Below are 18,184 nucleotides of genomic sequence, written 5' to 3'. Positions count from 1 at the left end.
CTTGCCCCAGGGTCAGCAACAGTAAGGTTTTATTAATCAGATTTGAAATTGTCTTTTCAATCTGGGTATATTCCTAGCTTAGTGGCAGGTTTGGGTATGAAGTGTTTTGCTTTAAGACAATCTCCCTACCCAGACCCCTCTGCTCCCCTCCCCGAGACTCCCCCGCTTGCAATGTGGTGCCGCTGTCCAGCGCAAAGTGAGTCGTCCTGTGCAGGGAACCGAGCGTCCCCTGAAGCCCCCGAAGCTGCGGTGACATCAAGGCAGTGGGTGGGTGCTGGCTCAGACACGAAGAAGGGGCCTCTGCTGCCGCCTAGTCCTCCCCCCCACACAGGGCCAGCAGAGCCTTGCGGTAGTCGCCAGAGGTGTCCTTCTGCAAGAGAGAGACCTATGTCAGAGAAACGGCCCTGGGGAAGCCCAGTTCAAGGTGCTGGGCACAGGGAAGGCATGGCTCCATGTCCAGGCCACCCTGCAGATATCTATGCAGCAGTGGAAGATGTCAGCACATCCTCTCTACGGCCAGACTGGCCACCGCCAAGGCTGGTGGGGGCAGGTTCCCCCTCCCCAGGTGATGCTCAGCCCTTGTGCCACTCATGGCAGCACTCACAGCTCAGGTCCCTTCAGGGCTCAGGGCTCAGCCAGACAAGGTGATGAGCTGGGGAGGGACGTCCCTGTCCCCTCACCTCAATCATGTGGTGCAGCGATTTGTCGAACAGGTCTATGAACTCGCCCCGGATGTTGAGCAGGTCAGTCTCGCTCCGGGAAATCATGATCCGGGTCAGGGTCCTCTCATCTGTGCCAGCACCCTGCAAGGAGGAGCTCGAACAAATAACCCTGCAGGGACTGGGGCTCACAGATCCACCTGGCATCTCCAGCACAGTCCAAGCTGTGGATCAGGTCCACAGAAGGGCGACAAAAATGATCAGAGGGCTGGAACACCGCTCCTGTGAGGAAAGGCTGAGGCAGTTGGGGTTGTTCAGCCTAAATAGGAGAAGGCTTTGGAGAGACCTTATTGCAGTCTTTCAGTACTTAAAGGGGGCTTTAAAAAGATAGGGACAGACTTTTTGGCAGGGTCTGTAGTGATAGAACAAGGTATAATGAAGAAATTTTTTGCGATGAAGGTGGTGAAACTGGCACAAGTTGCCCAGAAAGGCCCATCCCTGGAAACATTCCAAGCCAGGCTGGATGGAGCCCTGAGCAGCCTGACACATCTCCTGCTGTCCCCACGTATTGGTTTGAGCTCAGCCCTGCCATACTCCCCTCAGGGACAGTCAGGGCACAAACCCCATCCCTGTCATGGGATTACTGAGTCCCAAAGGATGTCTGCCCAGCACAGCCCCCTCCTCAGCCCAGCCTCAGGAGAACCTGTCCGCACCTTCATGGACTTGTAGAGCTTGTCAGCGAAGAAGGCCGGCTTGTTCTTCACACTCCGGACTGCAACACACAGAGGGCAGGGAAAGTGGGCTCGTGGCACCCAGGGGACATGTCACAGCAAGGAGCTGTGCCAGCCACTGGGTCAACTACGAGCCCTCCTTGGTACGATGGTGCAGGCTTGGCCCCGTGGTAGGATGCCCTATAAATGCCTCAACCCCACACCACACTGGGATTCTCCATGGCCCAAAGGCAGCAGGAATCTGCCACCATGTTGCTTGGGCAGAGGCAGGCAAAGGGGCTGCCTGTCCTGCAGGGAGCCCTGTCCTGAGGGAACACCCGCCAGGCACTGACCAATGGCCACGAAGGCGTCCTTCACGTCTCCCGACATCCGCTTCTTGATGGCGTGCTCCACGTCGTGGTTGGTCATTTTGATGAACTCCTGGAACACTGGGGAGGGGGGAGAGGAAAGGGTCACTGCCAAGCCACTCCATCCCAGCCCTGGGCACCCAGGAGACTCAGGCCTCAGCCGTGGACCAGGTGGGACCAGAGCAGGCTTGGGTGACTTCAACAAGCCACCTCAAATGCCACACCACCTCTTCCCACTGTCTCATCCCCACCGCTGCTGGGGAGACAGGGCTCAACCTCAGCCTTGGGGAGACCCCCATCCCATCCAGCCCAAATGCAAGCTGAGGGTCCAGCTGCAGTGGAGAAATGTGGTCCTACCTCTGCGGAGGTGGGGGTAGCTGCGGGTGCAGAGGATGCTGAGGAAGCGGGTCTCCAGGGAGTCACTGGAGTCGTTGCTGGAGACATCAGCGAGTTTCTAGAAGAGCAACCAAGAGTGAAGAGGGAGGCAAGGGGATGGGTATGGCAGGGAGGGCATCAGGCAATTCCCACTTTTGGTGAGCCAGGGAAGCCAGCCCTGCGTCCTACACTGCCAGGAACACAGGTGCTGCATGCAGGCAGTGGGCAGAATCGGTCCCCAAGGGCAGGAAGGTGCCCTCCTGCATCTGTCCCCTTGTCTTCCATCCTGATGCAAGGATGTCAGAGTCCCAAGCATGTGGTCAGAGGAGCCCAGTTTGTGGGGCTGCAATTTCCAGCCCCAGCCCTGCACCCCAGGACCACAGCATCCCCTCAAACATGCAGAAGGGTGAGGAGCAAAAGGGCAGGCACTCACCAGGGTCTCAGCAACAACCTGGTGGAGAGAGAGAGAGACAGGAAGACAACAGGGTCAAAAGGTGCTGCTCAACCTTTATCCTTCCCTGACAAAGCAAGGGAAGTCTAGCAAAATCCCTTAAAATTACCTGTCCCCAGCTCCCCTGCTTCCCCATGAGCAGGACCTGTGTCCTCCTCCAGTTTGGCCTCTACACCAGTACCTTGGGAGAGTGGGCTTTGGCCAAATGAAGTGAGCCCCCCACCCCTGGGGCTTGGGTGCCTGTTGCTCCTCAGGGAGCATCCTTGCCTAGCCATGGGCTGGCTCCCATCAGCCTGCCCACCTCTGCCAGGCGCAGGCAGAGGGATAAGGGCAGCTTTGCCGACAAAATGCAGCGTGGTGCCAGCTCAGGTGCCACCTGGCTGGCTTGTCCCTGTGCTTGTCATCCCTGGCTCTCTCTTTCTGTGCAGCAGGATGAGGTGAGCAGCAGCACATGCAGCAGGCATGCAGGCAGTGCATGGGCAGGGGCACAGGCAGTGCATGGACAGGGCACAGGCAGTGCATGGGCAGGGGTGCAGGCAGCGTGTGTGGCTGAGATGTAGGCAGTGCAGCATCCACTCCCTCTGCTGGCAGCAGCCCTGCTGGGAATGCTGTAGTGCTCTCCCATGCTTTGGAGCATTCAGGACAGCACAGGCACAGGACAGACAAGCGACAGCTCAGGTTAGATCCTGCTCAGAGCTTCCCAGCCCCCTTCAGAAAAGACTTGGCCCGGAGGAGCAGGAGGTCAGAGCACACAGCCCATGGGTCACAAGTCTTCTGGGACCAGGATCTGAGCCAGGGAATGGGCCCCCAACAACCCCCCTGCTCAGCCTTCCCCCTCTAGTCCTGTTTTGCTGCAGCCCAGTAGATGAGGGAACGGTTTGGGGACTGAGGCTGGGATCCTGTTGTGTTTAAGGCTTCAGGGCTGCCCCATGCACAACACACAGAGGCAGGTGGCTCCTGCAGACCAGCCCAAAGCTGCATTTGAAGCTCAAATACCAGATTTCAGCATCAGTGTGTGTTACTGAACCCCAAAGTGGCAGCTCTGCATAAGAAAGGGTGCAGTCCCCAGGTTGGGAGCTCCCTGGGGCTGCTCTTCTGGTTTACAGCTTCCCTGTGCATAGGGTAGCAGAGCCCAGGGCATCAAGAATCAGGCCTGGAAGCTTTACCTCCAGAAGTATCACTTCACCTGGCTCTCCCACTGCAGTTTACAGAGACCCTGCCCCAGCAGCATTTGCTTCCCTGAGGATGCCATTACCAGACCAGCGGATGCAACATCCTCTTTTTTTTAATGCAGAGCCCATAAGAGCACTGCCAATACAGGTCTTACCTTGGCATCTTCATGTGCCTGTGTGAGGTTCTCTGGTCCTTCGTCGCGGTTGCCCTGTGGTTGGATACAAAAGTCATGGAGCCAGGGAGAGGACATCTCCTGGGAGAGCCCCAAGTGAGGAGGTGGCAGACAGGGTCCAGCAGCACTGCCCAACCAGGCAGTGATGCTCTGCCTTCTCCATAGCCACCATCCTTGCAGACCCCTAGCACTGCCTGTGGGCAGGAAGGGGACAATCCCCAGGGAGAGCCGCCCTTACCAGAGCCAGTGAGACAAGAATCCTCTTGAAATGCCCCGATGTGTCAGAGCTCAGGTCATCTTCCAGGCTCTTGTGGTAGGCTGTGGAGAAGGGATGGCTGAGCCCTGCACCCTGCCTGCAGCTCAGCTTCCCACCCAGCAGTGCCTTTTGTGCCCGTGGGATGGCGGTAGCCATCCTCCAGCCCTTGCATGGCTGAAGCAGATTCCTCCATCTGCTGTTTTCAGGCCCAGGGAGGAGGGGATCAGCCCAGCAGCTATAATGCCCTGAGCACGAGCAGAGTGCTCAGGTGCTCTGGAGGAAATGGGATCATTGCAAAAGAGCTGTCAGGAAAGGAGACATTGATGGCAGAGCTGGGGTATGTCACTGTGAGATTGAGAGAGGCCAGGAGCAGCGCTCTGCTGGAGGGACTCTTAGACCTCCACAGCACCAACCCGTGGACCCAGTCCAGAGACAAAACTGCTGCCAAGGAAGGGCCTTGCACAACACTGTACATGGTTTGTGCCCAGGGCCTGGGTGCTCCCACATCCCTCCTGTGCCGTACCTTCCTGATATGCCTCATTGATAGCCCGGATCTCCTGGTTGTTCCGCGTGGCCATGATTTCAATGAGGACGCTCTCGTCCGTGCCGGCCCCCTGGAAGACAGTGGCATGGCAGATAGCTGCAGGTACCAGGACTGGATGGAGACACAGTGGCACTGCCCCACGATGCCAGGCAAGGAGGGGCTGCTCTAACCCCAGGGCAACCACATGCCAAAAGTTCATGTCCAGCAAATGTCCCCAAGGGCTGGCAGGAACCAACATGAAAGTGTCCAAGTATGCTGATAGTGGGGTCCCATCTGGTGGATAGTAGTGCATGTTATTGGTTTGCCCCTACCCTGGCTCTCCTGTGGCTACAAGCTGGCTGAGCCTGCTGGGCTGCAAAGAGGCCAGACTGGGCTCCCAGCAGGTCTTGAGTGCAAACTAAGTCTTTGTCCTGGTGCTTTCTGCTCTTTCCTTCTGTATAGGAAATGAGAGCCTGGAGTGTGTGAAGCTGGGGGGCACTCACAGCCCTGGGCCACAGCCTGCGGGTGCAGCCACAGTGAAAACCACTTCGTCCTCCCGTGTTGGCACTGACACCAGCAGTGTGGCAATTACCTCCACAGCCTTCCTCAGCTGCTTGGCATCGTACTGCGCTGGCGTCAGCATGAGCCCGAGGATCAGCTTGGCCAAGCTGCCCGACAGCTCGGATTTCAGGTCTGCCATCAGGTCCTGCAAAAGTGTTTGAGGGTTCAGTCCCCAGCTGCTTCTGCAGGGACGGACTGATGGAGGCAACACAGGTGAGAAAACAGGGGAGGAGAGTGTGGAGGTGGAAGACCCTTGCGGTGGTTTAAGGTCACATTTTGGGGGTAGATCTGGAGACATCCTGGCTCTGGAGTCCTCTGTGCGGGATCGAGGATGGGGCAAGTGAAGGGGAAGGGACACCCTCCCTTGGGCTGGTGGGGCACCCAGAGTGGGAGGCTGCTGTTACAACTCTGTTTTCCTTTGGGAACATTGGGGTGCCTCAGCTGCCCACTGCTCCCTGAGCAGGAATCCTTTCAGTGAGGGGCCGATCTCTCCGTGGGAGGGGGCAGGATACGGAGAGAAGGAGGAAGCAGGGTGGGATGGGGCCTCAGTACCCTGCCGTAGTGAGCCTTGTAAGCCTTAAGGATCTGCTGCCTCTGGGCGTTGCTCCTCTTGGTCACCACCTCGATGATGGCCCCTTCATCTGTGCCTGCAATGACAGCAGTGATGCTGGGGAGGGCCGAGGGGGCCTGCAGAGCCACGCTATGTCACTGTGTCACCCCAATCATGGGCACATCACCACCCCCACAAACTGGGCAGGTGAGGAAGGGAGAGCTCTCACAGCTCCAAAACCGTTTCTCTATTCCCCCGAGGCTTCCATGCAGCCCTGCATGGGCAAGTGTAGATTTTCTGCCCCAAGAGCTGTTGAGGAGCAACGGGAAGTGGCTGAACTCGTGGCCCCCACTTACCCAGGCCCTTCATCGCCTTCCTCAGCACCTGTGCATCCCCATCATCATTGAAGTCTCCCGCGGGCTGCACGGTTCCTCGCAGCTGTGGATGCACAGAGGGGTTTAGGTTCATCTCTGAGATGGGAGGATGGGAGGATGGGAGGGAGAGAGGGGAGGAGGGAGGGAAGGATGGAGAGAGGGAGGGAGATGGAGAGAGGGAGGAAAGGTGCCACCCAGCAAGCTGAGGCCAAAGCAAGTCATGTGTTAGTGCAAGCACCTGGGGCTCAGTGAAGATGTCCCCGCCCCTGTCACCCCTTCCATTAAGGGGCAAACCATAGCCAGGCCAGCGAAGAGCAGGAAGAAGACAGCAACAGACAGTCCCTGCAGTCTTGGTGTCCTGCTCTGTGTCACACCTGCCTCCCTTAGCACTGGAACACCTCAGCCTGGGCTGGTCACATCACTGAGAGCCAGAAGAGGAGTCGCTGAAAGGGTGCCCACTCCTGCTTTGTGATTCTACCCTCCTTACAGCTCTGAACACGTCTCCATTCTCCTTGCATGTGGGCCTCAGGGTGTCTTTTCTGCACATCCCAAAGCACCCTTTTGTGGGTGCTTCCAGCTGCATGCAGGGTGCTGGTTCCTCATGGCACGGCTGTGCCCCGGCCAGCCCTGGGCTACCCCAGGGAGCAGGACGTTTCTGGTTGGCACTGGAGCCAGGGCTGCAAGTGATGCATTTCACAGACATGCAGGACCCACAGCCCCGAGAGAGGAAGGCCTCAGAGAGAGGAGGGGGTTAGTGGAGCCCATGGGGGGCGGCCAGCCCTGCCAGGGTTACATCCTGCCAACCTCGTACCCCAAAACCAGAGAATGGCATCAAGAGAGGAGCAAGAGGCAGAGCAGAGCTGAGGGGCTGGCCGTGCCCCATGGCAGAGAGGAGCAGCCAGGGGTCCCAAGCCGGCAGGCAGCAGAGAGAGAGTACAGGGGGGCTGGGTGTTCTGACCTCTACTTTGGCCACCGCACTAAGCTCCCACATCCGATAGGCCACCTGCGCCGCCTCGGGGAAGAACTCACCTGCAGCACTGCAATGGGAGGGCAAGGACAGGGGACAGTGAGCCATGGGGGCCCTGCACCCACCAGCAGCCCCACCTCTTTCTGTTATGCCCCTCTACAAGGGGCGTTTTGTATCCGCTGGGTGCCGGGCGTGGGGCAGGAGCCAGGTGCTTGCTGTGGGGCTGGGTGGGTGGGAATGGGGGGAAATGGGTGGTGAATCCCACAGCAGAGCACCCTCCTTCCAGGGGTTTGTCCCTGCCCTGTGGGGCTCCCACATGCCAAGAACAGACCATGGCACCATGGCTGGTCATGCAGAGGGGCCACAGGGCCCCCTATACCCCTGTTCCTGCTGGTGCTGCTGGTCCAGGCGCTCCACCAGGCTCTGACCCAGAGGTGGGTACCCAGCACCAAGGGGATGAAGAGGGACAAAGAGGGGGTGACAGGTGGTCTTACTCATCGTCCCCTCCGCACAGCTTCAGCAGGGCCTTCTTGTACTCCCCAGAGGTGTCCTCCTGGAAAGGCAGATGGAGATGGAGAACCACACAGGTAGGGTCAAGGTAGTGCCGTGGGATGGGCTCATGGACAGGGGTCTCCCTGAGCCTTGTCCTTAGAGATGGACACTTGGCACAGGGTGTCTGGGGAGGAGGCTCAGCCCTCCGAGGGGTGCTGGCATCATGAGGGAGGCAGCACTAGCAGCTGCTTGGAGGGTGACCAGGGACCCCCAGCACTTACCTTTATCATGTTGTAGAGAGATTTCTCATACTTGGTCCTGAACACCTCCCGGATGTCCAGCATGTCGATCTCACTGCGGGACACCATGATGCGGATCAGGGTGTTGTCTCTTGTGCCGAGCCCCTGCAATGGAGGAACCCTCACATCAAGCCTGGGATGGCCAAACAACCCTGTTCAACCCACCACATGTGGGACCCTCTATCCAATTTCTATCCAGCCCTGGATCTGAAGGAATAACTCCTTTGGAGGAAAGAGCAGAGACCCCAGGTCACACAGGTCCTATCTTCATGGACCTGTGTCACCCTGCTCTCCAGAAGCACCCCATGGTAGGGGGGCCCTCCTTTGGCCAGCTCCCCTCAATGCTGTGGAGGATCCTGTGGAGAAGGGATGATTCACTCACCTTCATGGCCTTGTAGAGCCTTTCAGCAAAGTATTCTGCTGTGCTTCTGACACACTTCACTGTGGGGAAATTGAGGCATGGTGAGGGATGCCAGCACCCAACTTCACCAGTGCCCCCAGTCTCCGAGCACCCACACCCCTTGGGAACCACATCCAGCATCCCCACCCACACTGAAGGAGCCTCCCTGAGCTCCATAAAACCAGGTACAGCCGCAGCATTGACCCTGCTGGCCCTGGTGCTGAGCCCTCCCACTCCAGCAAGGCCACTGACATGTTTTTGCAGCATCCCCACTCAGGGACTGGCTTACCCACGGCCAGCATCAGCTTCTCAAAGTCACCAGAGAGCTCTCCCCGAATGCTCCTCTCAATTGGCTTCCCAGCAATCTTCAGATATTCATCAAAGACTGTGGGATGAGAGCAAGGCAATGCCTGGAAGAGCTGACAAGATACCTTCAAGCCCACCCCGAGCTTGCAGGAGATGCTCACCCAGGCGGAGATGCTGCTTGCTCCTCCGGCCAAGGATGTAGATGAACTGGGCTTCATCAGTGCCCCATTTCAGCTCGCCAGCTTCCAGCAGGTCCTTGTGGGATGGGAAGGGTGGCACAGCCCAAGTCAGGGTGTTGCTAGTGGGGGGCTCTACCCATGCATGGGTGGTCTTGGCACCCACCTGCCTTTTGCAGGCCCAAATCCAGATGGTCCCAGTGCCACCAGTCCCTGCCCAGATGCCACCTGTCACAGCCACCTGCCAAGCCTCACCTTGGCATCCTGCTCCACCAGGTCCTCGCTCACCACGTCATCCTCCTCCCTGGCACCCTGTGGGACAGGGAGAGGCTCAGCTCTGCAGGACACAGACACCCACCACCTACAGATGCTGGACAGACAGACATACCTGAAGCAGAACGACGAGCATCTTCTTGAAGTGGCCTGATGTGTCTCCAACGATGTCAGCTTCCAGGTCTCTCTCATAGGCTGGTGGAAGAGGGAGAGGTCAGGGCCTGGAGAGCTGGATCCCTTTACCTCTGCCCATGGGGGCACAGGGCAGCCCCTGCCCTTCCCCAGCCCTCACCATCTTTGTAGGCAGCCACCAGGTCGTGGATCTCCTGGTTGGTGCGGGAGGCGAGGATCTCGATAAGGCACTTCTCATCTGTGCCGATGCCCTGCGGGCAGAGACACAGCCCCATGAGCAGTGGGGCTGGCTGGGGTGTCCTTGGAGGGCCCCTGGGGGGGTTGCCCACCCCTTACCGAGATGGCATCTTTGATCTCCTTGGCGTCACTGTAAGCTGGGGGCCGCATCAGGCTCACGATCAGCCGCTCAAACTTCCCTGTCAGCTCATATTTGAGGTCTGCAATGAGGTCCTGGTGGAGGGGGAGAAAGGGGCTGGGGGACCTTTTGCTCCACAGCACCTCTGAGTGTGTCCAGGGAGCAGTGGGTCCCTGCGTGGGCTGGTTGGTGGCAGCCACAGCCACCTGTGTCTGCAGTGGGGGCACGGACCAGGAGTGTTCCTGCCATTACCTTCCCATAGAGGGACTTGTAGGCTTGGCAGATCTCCACTCGCTGCTTGTTGCTCCTGGATGTGATGAGGTCAAGGATGGCCTCCTTGTCACTGCCTGTGGGGAGAGCCAGAAGTCATGGATAGCCCACGGCTGGGCTCATCACAGCCATCCTGCCGTGCCCAAAGCTGCTTTGGAGGCGGGGCTGGGAAGAGAAGCAGAGCCAAGCTGTCCCCAGGGAGGAAAGGGAACCAGGAGAGCTTCAGCACACTGCTAAAGCAGACAGCTGAGAGGGGTGGTGTTGCAGGATGCCCAGCCATGCAAGGGTCAACCAAAGGAACAGGGGACATCAAGGGTGGCCCCGGGGTGACAGTCTGGAGGAGTGTCCATACCAAATCCCTTCATGGCATTGTACAAGGCTTCTGCATCCTGGTTGGCGTCAAAGCCTTGGAAATCCTTCACCGAGCCCCTGTAGACCTAGGGGAAAGGAGGCAAGAAGGTACAAGGGAAAGGAGCAGCCCCAGCGGGATGGGGGAAGGAGAAGTTGAAGCTGAGCAGGATTGAGGTGAGATTCGTTTCTGCTTGGGCTGCCCAAGGCCAAGCTCAGCCTCAAACATAAACACTTGTTCTTCTCTGCAGTTGTTTCCTTTCCTGTTTGCTCTCCTGGTTGCATAAACTGTGTGCCAGGTCACGAGAATATATCCATGGCCTTCACTCCCATATCACTGTTTGCTGCTTGTGCCCATGTGTAAGCCAGATAGAGCCCTCTGCACCATGCCAACAGGAGCCAGGGGGTCTGTTGACAGGGTCCTTCAGCTCTTTCAGTTCCCTACACCACCTTGGGCAGGAAAAGGGGAGGCCCCAAAGGAAGATTGGACACCCTGAATGCAGGGGAAGGTGGTGCAGGACCAGGGTGATCCCCCTGCAATGCAGCCAGGCTGAAGAGAGTTATCAGGGCTGGATTCAGAACAACGAAGAAAATAATTTTCCACTGCCTGTTGCAAGCAGGGAACCCCTCTGGGTGCTGAGGATGCCCAAGCTCTGCATGGCCTCCAAGCAAGGAGACAAATTTACAGGCACAAAATCATCATCATGAGCTGCTAAGTGGAAAACACTGAGAAGCACCAGAGCTGCCAACAGCTTGTCCTGACCCAGCATGCACTCCCGTGGAGCCCAGGCTGATCTGAGGGGTCAGAGCAGAGACCCTGGATATTGGGAAAGACTTTCCTGGGAGCCTGAGAAATCCTGGGTGTTGACACGATCCAATTCTGTCTGCTCCTCTGCACCTCCAGGATGCACAACGGGGAGCCCAGGAGTGACACACCCAGAGACCTCAGGAAAAAGGAGGCATCAGGCTCTCCCTCTGCAGGTCAGCTTTGCCTGTGGGAATTCACCCCAGGGGAGCCTGGGACTGGACTCTGAACGAGATCAGCACCACCCTGGGTGGAAGCAGATGTGAAACCAGCCTGACCCCACATAAGGAACTGGGATGCATCCCCTACAGAGGCACAGAGTGGGAATTGCTGAGCAGCAGCATTTCCTTAGTGGTCTCGCTGGGGAACAGAAGGGCTGACAGCCAGGCTGAGCTGGGACACTGAGCACCCTGGGAAACTGAGCATCCTCCCTTGGCTCTGCTTGTACCATGTGACAGCTGGGTATGTGCACCTCCCGGGAATCACCTACTCAGGATCTGCTGCATGGCTTCTTCAAGATCCCCAGGAGCTGTACAAAGGCCCAGGCCTGTTTCCAGCATGGGCATCTAAAGTCAACATGTCCTCAGAGAAGATGGGCACCAGTGTCCCTGTGCCTCCAGGAACAAACCCAAGGAGATGGACAATGGCAGCTCCATACCCACAGCTCCCTGGGTCCCATCCCAGCACAACAGCTCTGCTGCACATCACCAGCACCTTCAGAAAGAAACCAGCCTCTGTAGCCACTTTTCCAGAGGGAAACTGGGCACGTCTCACAGGCTACTCCTACGGGAGTAGCTGCTGACACTTGTGTCCCATGTGACAAGGACCAAGAGGAGATGCTGCCCTTTGAGGGAGCCTGGTGGGCACGGAACAGATCGTATTGCAGGTGATTCATCGGGAGAGCTGGATTTAGCCCCACTTCCCGGCAGCTCCCAGACCCTTCCTGGCTTGGCACAAACTGCTGCCACACATGTGTCTTGCAGAGATGTAAAGGAATTGCAAGGCAAAGGAGGTGCCTGGAAGCAGCAGGAGTGAACAAGGGTTGCCAGAGGGTGCTGGGGTTGCACAGGTGGTGTTGGGGAGCCAAGATTTTGGCCATGGTTAAATGGAGAGGGGGAGCAAGGCTGTGTTCCTGCTTTCTGCACCCTCCAAGCATGAGCTTCCTGCCTTGCCACAATGCTGCCCTGTCCAGGGCAAGGGAAGCTCAGGCAGGAGCTCAGCGCTGTGCATCACCCCACGCTCCCTGCATTCTCTGTGGGAGTGAGCCCCAGGGAGGGGCAGAAACATCACTTGGGAGGGAAACAGCATCCTGCCCGCTGCATACTCTTCATACCCCCATTCTGCTTTCAATCCCCTGTTTCAGCTGCCATGGGCCTCCTGCCTCCCCTCCTCCAGCCTCTGAGTCATCCCGGCCCGTCCGGGACCTCCCAGCTAAAAATAAGCCACACTGGGGCCAGGAGGGTGGAAGCAAAATTCCCAGCATGGCTTTGCTCTCTCCCACCACATGGCTGCTTGAGGTCCTGGACCACCGCAGGGGAATGTTCATCTGCACTGTAACTCAGTTTCTCCACCCAGAGCAATCACTGCCTCGGCTGAGCAGGAAGCTTCAGGTAATTGGGCTGGAGGAAACGATTGATTTCTCCAGGGAATGAAAAGCAGAGCGGAGAAGGGAGGCTCTGGGCTGGGACTCCTCCCCTTCCAGCAGGCTGTACCACGCCAGCCACAGCTGCCCACCGAGGCAGGGTTTTCCACCCACGCCAGATATTTTCCTGGCTGCAAGGGAGCACCTGCTCACCCAGCTGCCACATTGCACCAGCCCTGGCTTGGAGTGGGAAGTAATCCAGGCTGGGGAGCGAGGAGAGGCCCAAGTGGGGCTGCATGCTTTGCAGGATCAGGCAGGATTCCTCTCCAGTGGAAGCCCAAATCCCCAGTGCAATATCTCTTCTCCCCTTCCCACGGCCCTGCTTCTCTCCCCCATTCCACTATGGTCCCAAAAGGATTTTTGGTCCTCGCTGTCCCTGCTCCCCAGCCCAGTACTTCCCCCATCTGCATCACATCCAGACAGCACTGGCTGGAGAGGCAGGAATGTAAACAGGCTTTGGGCAGCATCGTGTCCCTGCACGTCACCACCCTTGCTGCATGTGGGAGGTACTGCCCCAGCTCCGGGGTCTGCTCTGCAGTACTCCAGTCCCCGTCCCTGCCGTGTGGGGGTCATCCTTACCTTTCCTTTGGGTGCCATGGCTTCCCGAGCTGGAAATCACTGGAGCAAGGGCAAGGAGGAGCTGTGAGAGGGAACAGAAAGATCAGTGTGAGCCAAAGCCCCCCTGTGTGGGTTGTGTTAGTTAAGGGAGGGTTTGCTCCCGCCACGGGTGTGGGTGTGGTACCCACTGGAGGGCAATGCCAGGTACTGTGGGGAGGATCAGGGAGAGGGGCTTTGCTGGCCACCCTGTGGTCACCAGAGCCTTTGGTATCTGGCACTGAACTGGGGACCCCAAGGGCCAAGGGCATTGCAGATGGGCCCTGTGCAGCTTCCTGCCAGTGCCAAGAGAAACTGGAGGGGAAAAAAGTGCTGATATGTGGAAATGGGCTGAGCATCCTCTGCAGGGCCGGCCCTTCTCACTGCACCCCGCAATGCCCCTTCTGCTCCCCTGCAGCCCCCAAGCCTTGGGGCCATCCCAGCTGCCGGGGATGTCCCATTGCCTCGTGGTGCTGGGGCTGGGCAGCCCCCACGAGCTCCCACCAGCTTTTATCTGAGTTTCCGTGCAGCGATCAAGGCCACCACCGGTCCCACACATCCTGGAGCCCAGGAAACACAGCTGGGTTTCCAGGGTAACACGCAGGTTGTTTTCTAACACCAGCACCATTTATAGCTGCAACCCACTGCAGTGTGGGCTCTCCTCACCCTCCCAGAGAAAGTCCCCAGACAGCGCCATTTGCTCCGAGGAAGCTGGCAGAGGGAGAAAACAGCTGGAAAATGGAGCCCGGCCATGAATGAACCTCTGAGCGTCAGCTGAGGCCAGCCATGAGGCACGGCCCCCTCCTTGCTCGCTCACCCTCCCTCTGAGACACGTTGCAGAAAAGCTGAAGGCAGAGCAGGGCCGCCCTGGGGGGATTTCTGACCCCGGACGAGTTTGGTTTCATGCCATGGAGCGAGCAGGAGAAATCACATGAAGTTCCCTGGCTTGGCTGTACTCTCCCTACGAGAGCAGTCATGGAGGGGGAGACCCAACCCCGCAGCCATAGGTGTGGCTGAGTCCCCCCACTCGGGTGCAGGAAGCCTGTGGCACCCACAGGCATCCTTGCTGAGAGGAAGAAGTTTTGCAGGAAACCACAGCTGCCTTCACCTCCCCTTCCCTTTTCAGCTGGGGAGCCGCGGTGACCCTTCACATGTCTCCTGGCCGGGGGAGAGCCCCCATGTGCCCCACGTGCAGCGGGGCCGCACTGCGGCCGGGTGCTGGGTGAGTGCCAAGGGATCCCACCCCCACCCACACAGCCTTTTAGTGCCACTCTGGAGCCTGTCGGTGAAGCTGTGTACCCTCCTGGGAGCAGAGAAATCCCACCGTGGCACAGCCCTCCTGCCTGGCTCCAGGTTCATGTGGCAGCTGGGCTGAGACCACCCAACTCATCTCAGCAGTGGCGGAGAATGGCCGACCACACCCAGTTCCCAGCCTGTCCTTGCAGTGCCCTGTCCCTGTCCCCCACTGCTGCCAACACCTCTGCAGAGGCTGGGGGAGCAGCCCTGGGAATATGCCTGGACAAACACATGGCATCCTTTGGGCGGTGAAACCTACAGTGCCCCAGCATGGGGGTACACCTCCTCCCCCCAAACAGTGGAGAGGTTGGGGTTATGGGCCTCCCTGGACAAAAAGTGAGAAATCCTAAATTACGTGCACAGCCTTTGCAGAAGCCTCTGTTGCCCCAGCAGTGCATCCCTGCAGCCTCTCCAAGAGCCTCCTCACAGCTTTGGGCTCAGGGGTGGCACCCCCGGAGCCCGACTGCCTTGTGGGTCTCCCCCAGCACAGAGGCCACAACACCCAGTGCCCCACCACACGTTGTCCTGCCTGTGGGGAGCAAAGGGAGCTTCCCTGGGTTAAAAAAAACCGGCACCCATCCTCCTGGTGGGTCAAGGGAGGTCCCCCCACCCCACCGTCAAAATGCTTCCCTGCCCTTCTAGAGCTCCGAGCCTCTGGGGTGCCGTAGGGTGCATTTACCTGTGCAAAACCTGGCAGGTACCAAACCAGGGGGGATCCTCAGCTTGGATCCCAGCTGGAGGGAAGGGTGTTTCCGCAGCCGCGGCGGCACCAAAGCGTGGACAAAGGCGCATCCTGGCCGGGACACACCCATGGGCCCCGCAGCAACGCCAGCGCCCATCCCAAAAAGCACCCGCAGGCAGCGCAGCCCCCCGGGGCCTTGTTGAAAAAGGAAGATTTTTCATAAAAAGGAAAAAGCAGAGATCCCCCTGCAGACACCCCTTGGAGGGAGCCTCTGCTCGCACGGCTCACCGCCCAGCCAGGGCTTTCCAGGGCTTTCCTCCGCTCGCAGGAGGGTGGCTTTGGCACCCTCTGCTGCGGTGGGTTTGCAGACCCGCCCGTTCCCCCCGCACCCCCGGCACTGACCGGCAGCACGGGGCCTGTCCGGGGTGTTCGCAGGAGCAGCCGCCGCCCTCGGGGTGTTCTGGTGGCCGAGCGCTCGTCCTTGGCGAGCAGCTGTTTCCTCGCGGCGAGACGGAGACGTCACTGCTCATGAGCCCTCCAGTCCCCGCCTGCCGTGGCAGCGGGGCCAGGGACACATCCCACACCCGCTGCCACGCCAGACCTCAGCCAGGTGCCCGCGGTGCAGGGGGACCCAATGCCGCCCGCAACAGCACCCTGCCCCTGTCCCGGTATGGGGAAGGGGCTCACTTGGCACAACAACCCCACCGGTGGGTGCAGGGGCCGTGTGCCAGCAGCGGTGACAGGCACAGTGCCAGGCAATGCCGGTGATTGCACTTCAGCTACGGAAACTTTATCCCCATCCATCCCACCCCCCGCTGTGGTTTCCTGGTGAATGCTAGGAGCAGGGTTCCCCATTGCCTCCCGGGCTGATCCTGTTGTCAGCCACATCCCCCCTTTTCCTGGCTGGGAAATGTGCAGCCCTGACTCTCTGCAAGAGCTGGAGGAAGGAAGGGTGAGGTTGGCACCCCAGGACCTGATTAACGGGGAAGGTGCTGAGCAAGGCTCTGCAATGAGCATCCGTGGGGCAGGACCAGAGCTGGCACAGGGAGCTGGTTTTCCCCCACACCTTCCCTCCAGTGCTGCAGACACAGGGATGAGAGGACCTTGCAGCACAGCATGCTGAGCCTCTCCGGGATGCTCCTGTCAGGCTGTACCGCTGCCTGCAGTGCCCTGAGGTCGTTTCTTTCCCTGCCTCACCCACCTCCTTTGCCACCACCCTTTGCCCCAGCCAGCACAGAAGCTGTAGCAGGGCTGGAGGAGCTGTTGGGCCTCCCCAGGAGCCACGGGCAGTGGTGTCTGTGCTCTGGCTGACACCAGATAAAACCAAGGGACCCCTGGAGATGCTGAAGGTTGCTGGTGTGTAACTTCTCAGGCATCCAAGCCCTGGTGGTACCCACTGGCTTGAGCAGCTCTCTGGAGCTGTATGGCATCTGAGCTGCTCAGCCCTGCCTGTCCTGGGCAGCAGGGACCCCAGGCTGGCTGTGACATACCTGGTGGCTGCCCTGCAGCCACAGGGCTGTGCTCCCCTGGAGGCAGCCTGGGAGGGGGAGACCTTCATGGCCAGCTAGCACTGGCTGCTCCTTGGTGCCCTGTTTTTCTCTCAGGGCAATGTTCCCTTGGGCTGGCATTGATGTCTGGAGACCTCGCTCATGTGAGACAGCGTGGGTGACAAGCACGGCTTTGTTCACCCTGCACTGTAGTGTGGGATAACAGCCCTGCTCTCCTCCCTGTGCCCCTGGCTGTGCCATGGTGTGCCGAGCCCCCCTGCCCCCGAGGTGTTAGCCCAGCAGCTCACAGGGTGCTCTGGGGACATGGGGCTGCCCCATGCAGCCAGGACAAGGCAGCCCTGTGGCTAGAGTGTACACCTATGCTTTAAATGCTCTGGATCCTTCCTTGCTTTGCTCCTGCATGGCTGATGCTCCCTTCCTCTGCTCCTTGGAAGCTGAAAGCTAGAGGATGTGCTGAACCACAGCCTGAGAGGGTTTTGTCTCCAAATAGTGTAAGAAGACTCAGCCTGAGCGCTATCTACAATAAAATCAAAGTTAGCTCTTCACCCCAAACACCATCTCCCAGCCTCTCAGAGCCCAGAGTTGGTCCTCTTCTCCCAAGAAGCTGATAACCAGCCAGGCCACATTGTTACTTCCCTCATGGCCTCTCCCTGCCGGGAGCAGCCCTGCAGAACAGCCTTGCTGGTGCCCAAGGACAATCATGTGACTTACTGACCCCAAGCAGCCTCACCTGGGACCCCCATCCACACAGCCCTGTGCCTTCATTTAAGCCCAGCCCTTGATTTATCCCAGCTCCCGCTCACACTCTGCTACTCAGCCCCTGTGGGATGCACCCTGGCAGTGTCCAAATATTGAGGAAGTTCAGGCAGCTTCAGGACTTTGGTTTGGAGCTACAGCTGCACATGCTGCTGCAAACGTCCCGTGGAGCTGGGTTTGCACTCCTCTGCCTCACTGCTGCGGCCAGTTCTGGGACCTGCTCACCTTCCTCTGTGTTCCCCAGGGACATCTCAGCCTGGGTACAGTCACAGCTGTAGGTACATGCACCCCTGCACCCAAACCTGGCCACGTTTCTGTTCCTTTCTGCCTGGATTTTTTTCCAAAACCATCTCCACAGACGGAGATGTGGGTCCTGGTGCGAGGGACTGGGGATAGAGGGAAGGGGTTCCCCCTTCCACCTGCCCAGGCAGCTTGGAAAAGTGAACTAAACTCCCTCAATAATGCCCCTGAGCCTATTAGCATTGCAGGCTGTGTGTATGATTTGGAAGGCGTTGTGGGAAAAATATTTCTGCATAGATTTCCCATTGTGCAGCCCGGAGCGGTGGTCAGCGGGGGGAGGGCCGGGGCACTCCCAAAAGGGATTTAAGGGGAGAGTGTAAGGGGGCTGCCTGGTGCTTGTCCTCCTCACCAGCTTGCCACTGGAGCAGTTTGCCCCAAGGATGGCTGGAGTAAGTAGTTTGTTTGCAGGAG

General features: G+C 58.8%; 1 protein-coding gene across 2 annotated transcripts; it reads right to left on the bottom strand.

Moving 5' to 3' along the window:
• Window positions 1–7: 7 nt before the first annotated feature.
• Window positions 8–15,738, bottom strand: ANXA6 (annexin A6). 2 transcript variants are annotated; one of them, XM_032702588.1, is made up of 26 exons: window positions 15,612–15,732; window positions 13,217–13,277; window positions 10,195–10,279; window positions 9,825–9,919; window positions 9,554–9,667; window positions 9,378–9,468; window positions 9,201–9,280; window positions 9,068–9,124; window positions 8,798–8,891; window positions 8,620–8,715; window positions 8,313–8,371; window positions 7,913–8,035; window positions 7,634–7,692; window positions 7,131–7,209; window positions 6,155–6,236; window positions 5,801–5,895; window positions 5,280–5,393; window positions 4,688–4,778; window positions 4,147–4,226; window positions 3,891–3,944; window positions 2,546–2,563; window positions 2,095–2,191; window positions 1,723–1,818; window positions 1,373–1,431; window positions 681–803; window positions 8–370 (listed from the first exon to the last, which is right to left on the bottom strand). In XM_032702588.1, exons 2-26 carry the CDS (start codon window positions 13,232–13,234, stop codon window positions 311–313), a joined length of 2,019 nt encoding a protein of 672 aa, XP_032558479.1. In that variant the 5' UTR covers window positions 13,235–13,277; window positions 15,612–15,732; the 3' UTR covers window positions 8–310. The 2 variants fall into 2 exon arrangements, with proteins under 2 accessions (XP_032558479.1, XP_032558480.1); XM_032702589.1 differs by lacking the exon at window positions 2,546–2,563 and having other exon boundaries at window positions 15,612–15,738.
• Window positions 15,739–18,184: the final 2,446 nt, after the last annotated feature.

Source organism: Chiroxiphia lanceolata, chromosome 15, assembly GCF_009829145.1.
Source record: "Chiroxiphia lanceolata isolate bChiLan1 chromosome 15, bChiLan1.pri, whole genome shotgun sequence".
Taxonomy (NCBI): domain Eukaryota; kingdom Metazoa; phylum Chordata; class Aves; order Passeriformes; family Pipridae; genus Chiroxiphia; species Chiroxiphia lanceolata.
This window is presented reverse-complemented; position numbering and strand designations above follow the sequence as displayed.

Bases quoted from the DNA above. Each gene is read 5' to 3' on its own strand.
- ANXA6 (XM_032702588.1), bottom strand. The intron at 8,716-8,797 runs GTGAGCATCTCC...CTCATCCCACAG, and splicing joins CAAGCAGCATCTCCGCCTGG to TCTTTGATGAATATCTGAAG. The intron at 804-1,372 runs GTGCGGACAGGT...TCCTCCTTGCAG, and splicing joins AGCTCTACAAGTCCATGAAG to GGTGCTGGCACAGATGAGAG.